General features: G+C 72.3%; 1 protein-coding gene across 1 annotated transcript; it reads left to right on the forward strand.

Annotated features, from left to right (window-relative positions):
* Position 1: 1 nt before the first annotated feature.
* Positions 2-328, forward strand: LOC145718268 (histone H2A type 1-E; the record flags this gene model as incomplete). Its single annotated transcript, XM_081809735.1, has 1 exon — positions 2-328. A coding segment is annotated over exon 1 (327 nt), but the record flags the coding sequence as incomplete, so codon positions are not given.
* Between the last annotated feature and the right edge of the window lie 4 nt (positions 329-332).

Here is a 332-nt window from a genome sequence, read left to right on the forward strand (position 1 = left end):
CATGTCCGGACGCGGCAAGCAAGGCGGCAAGGCCCGCGCCAAGGCCAAGACGCGCTCGTCGCGGGCCGGCCTGCAGTTCCCGGTGGGCCGCGTGCACCGCCTGCTCCGCAAGGGCAACTACGCCGAGCGGGTGGGCGCCGGCGCGCCCGTCTACCTGGCTGCCGTGCTGGAGTACCTGACGGCCGAGATCCTGGAGCTGGCGGGCAACGCGGCGCGCGACAACAAGAAGACGCGCATCATCCCGCGCCACCTGCAGCTGGCCATCCGCAACGACGAGGAGCTCAACAAGCTGCTGGGCCGCGTCACCATCGCGCAGGGCGGCGTCCTGCCCA

This window comes from Leptonychotes weddellii, unplaced genomic scaffold (genome assembly GCF_054177405.1).
Source record: "Leptonychotes weddellii isolate Sample4059 unplaced genomic scaffold, ASM5417740v2 HiC_scaffold_130756, whole genome shotgun sequence".
Taxonomy (NCBI): Eukaryota; Metazoa; Chordata; class Mammalia; order Carnivora; family Phocidae; genus Leptonychotes; species Leptonychotes weddellii.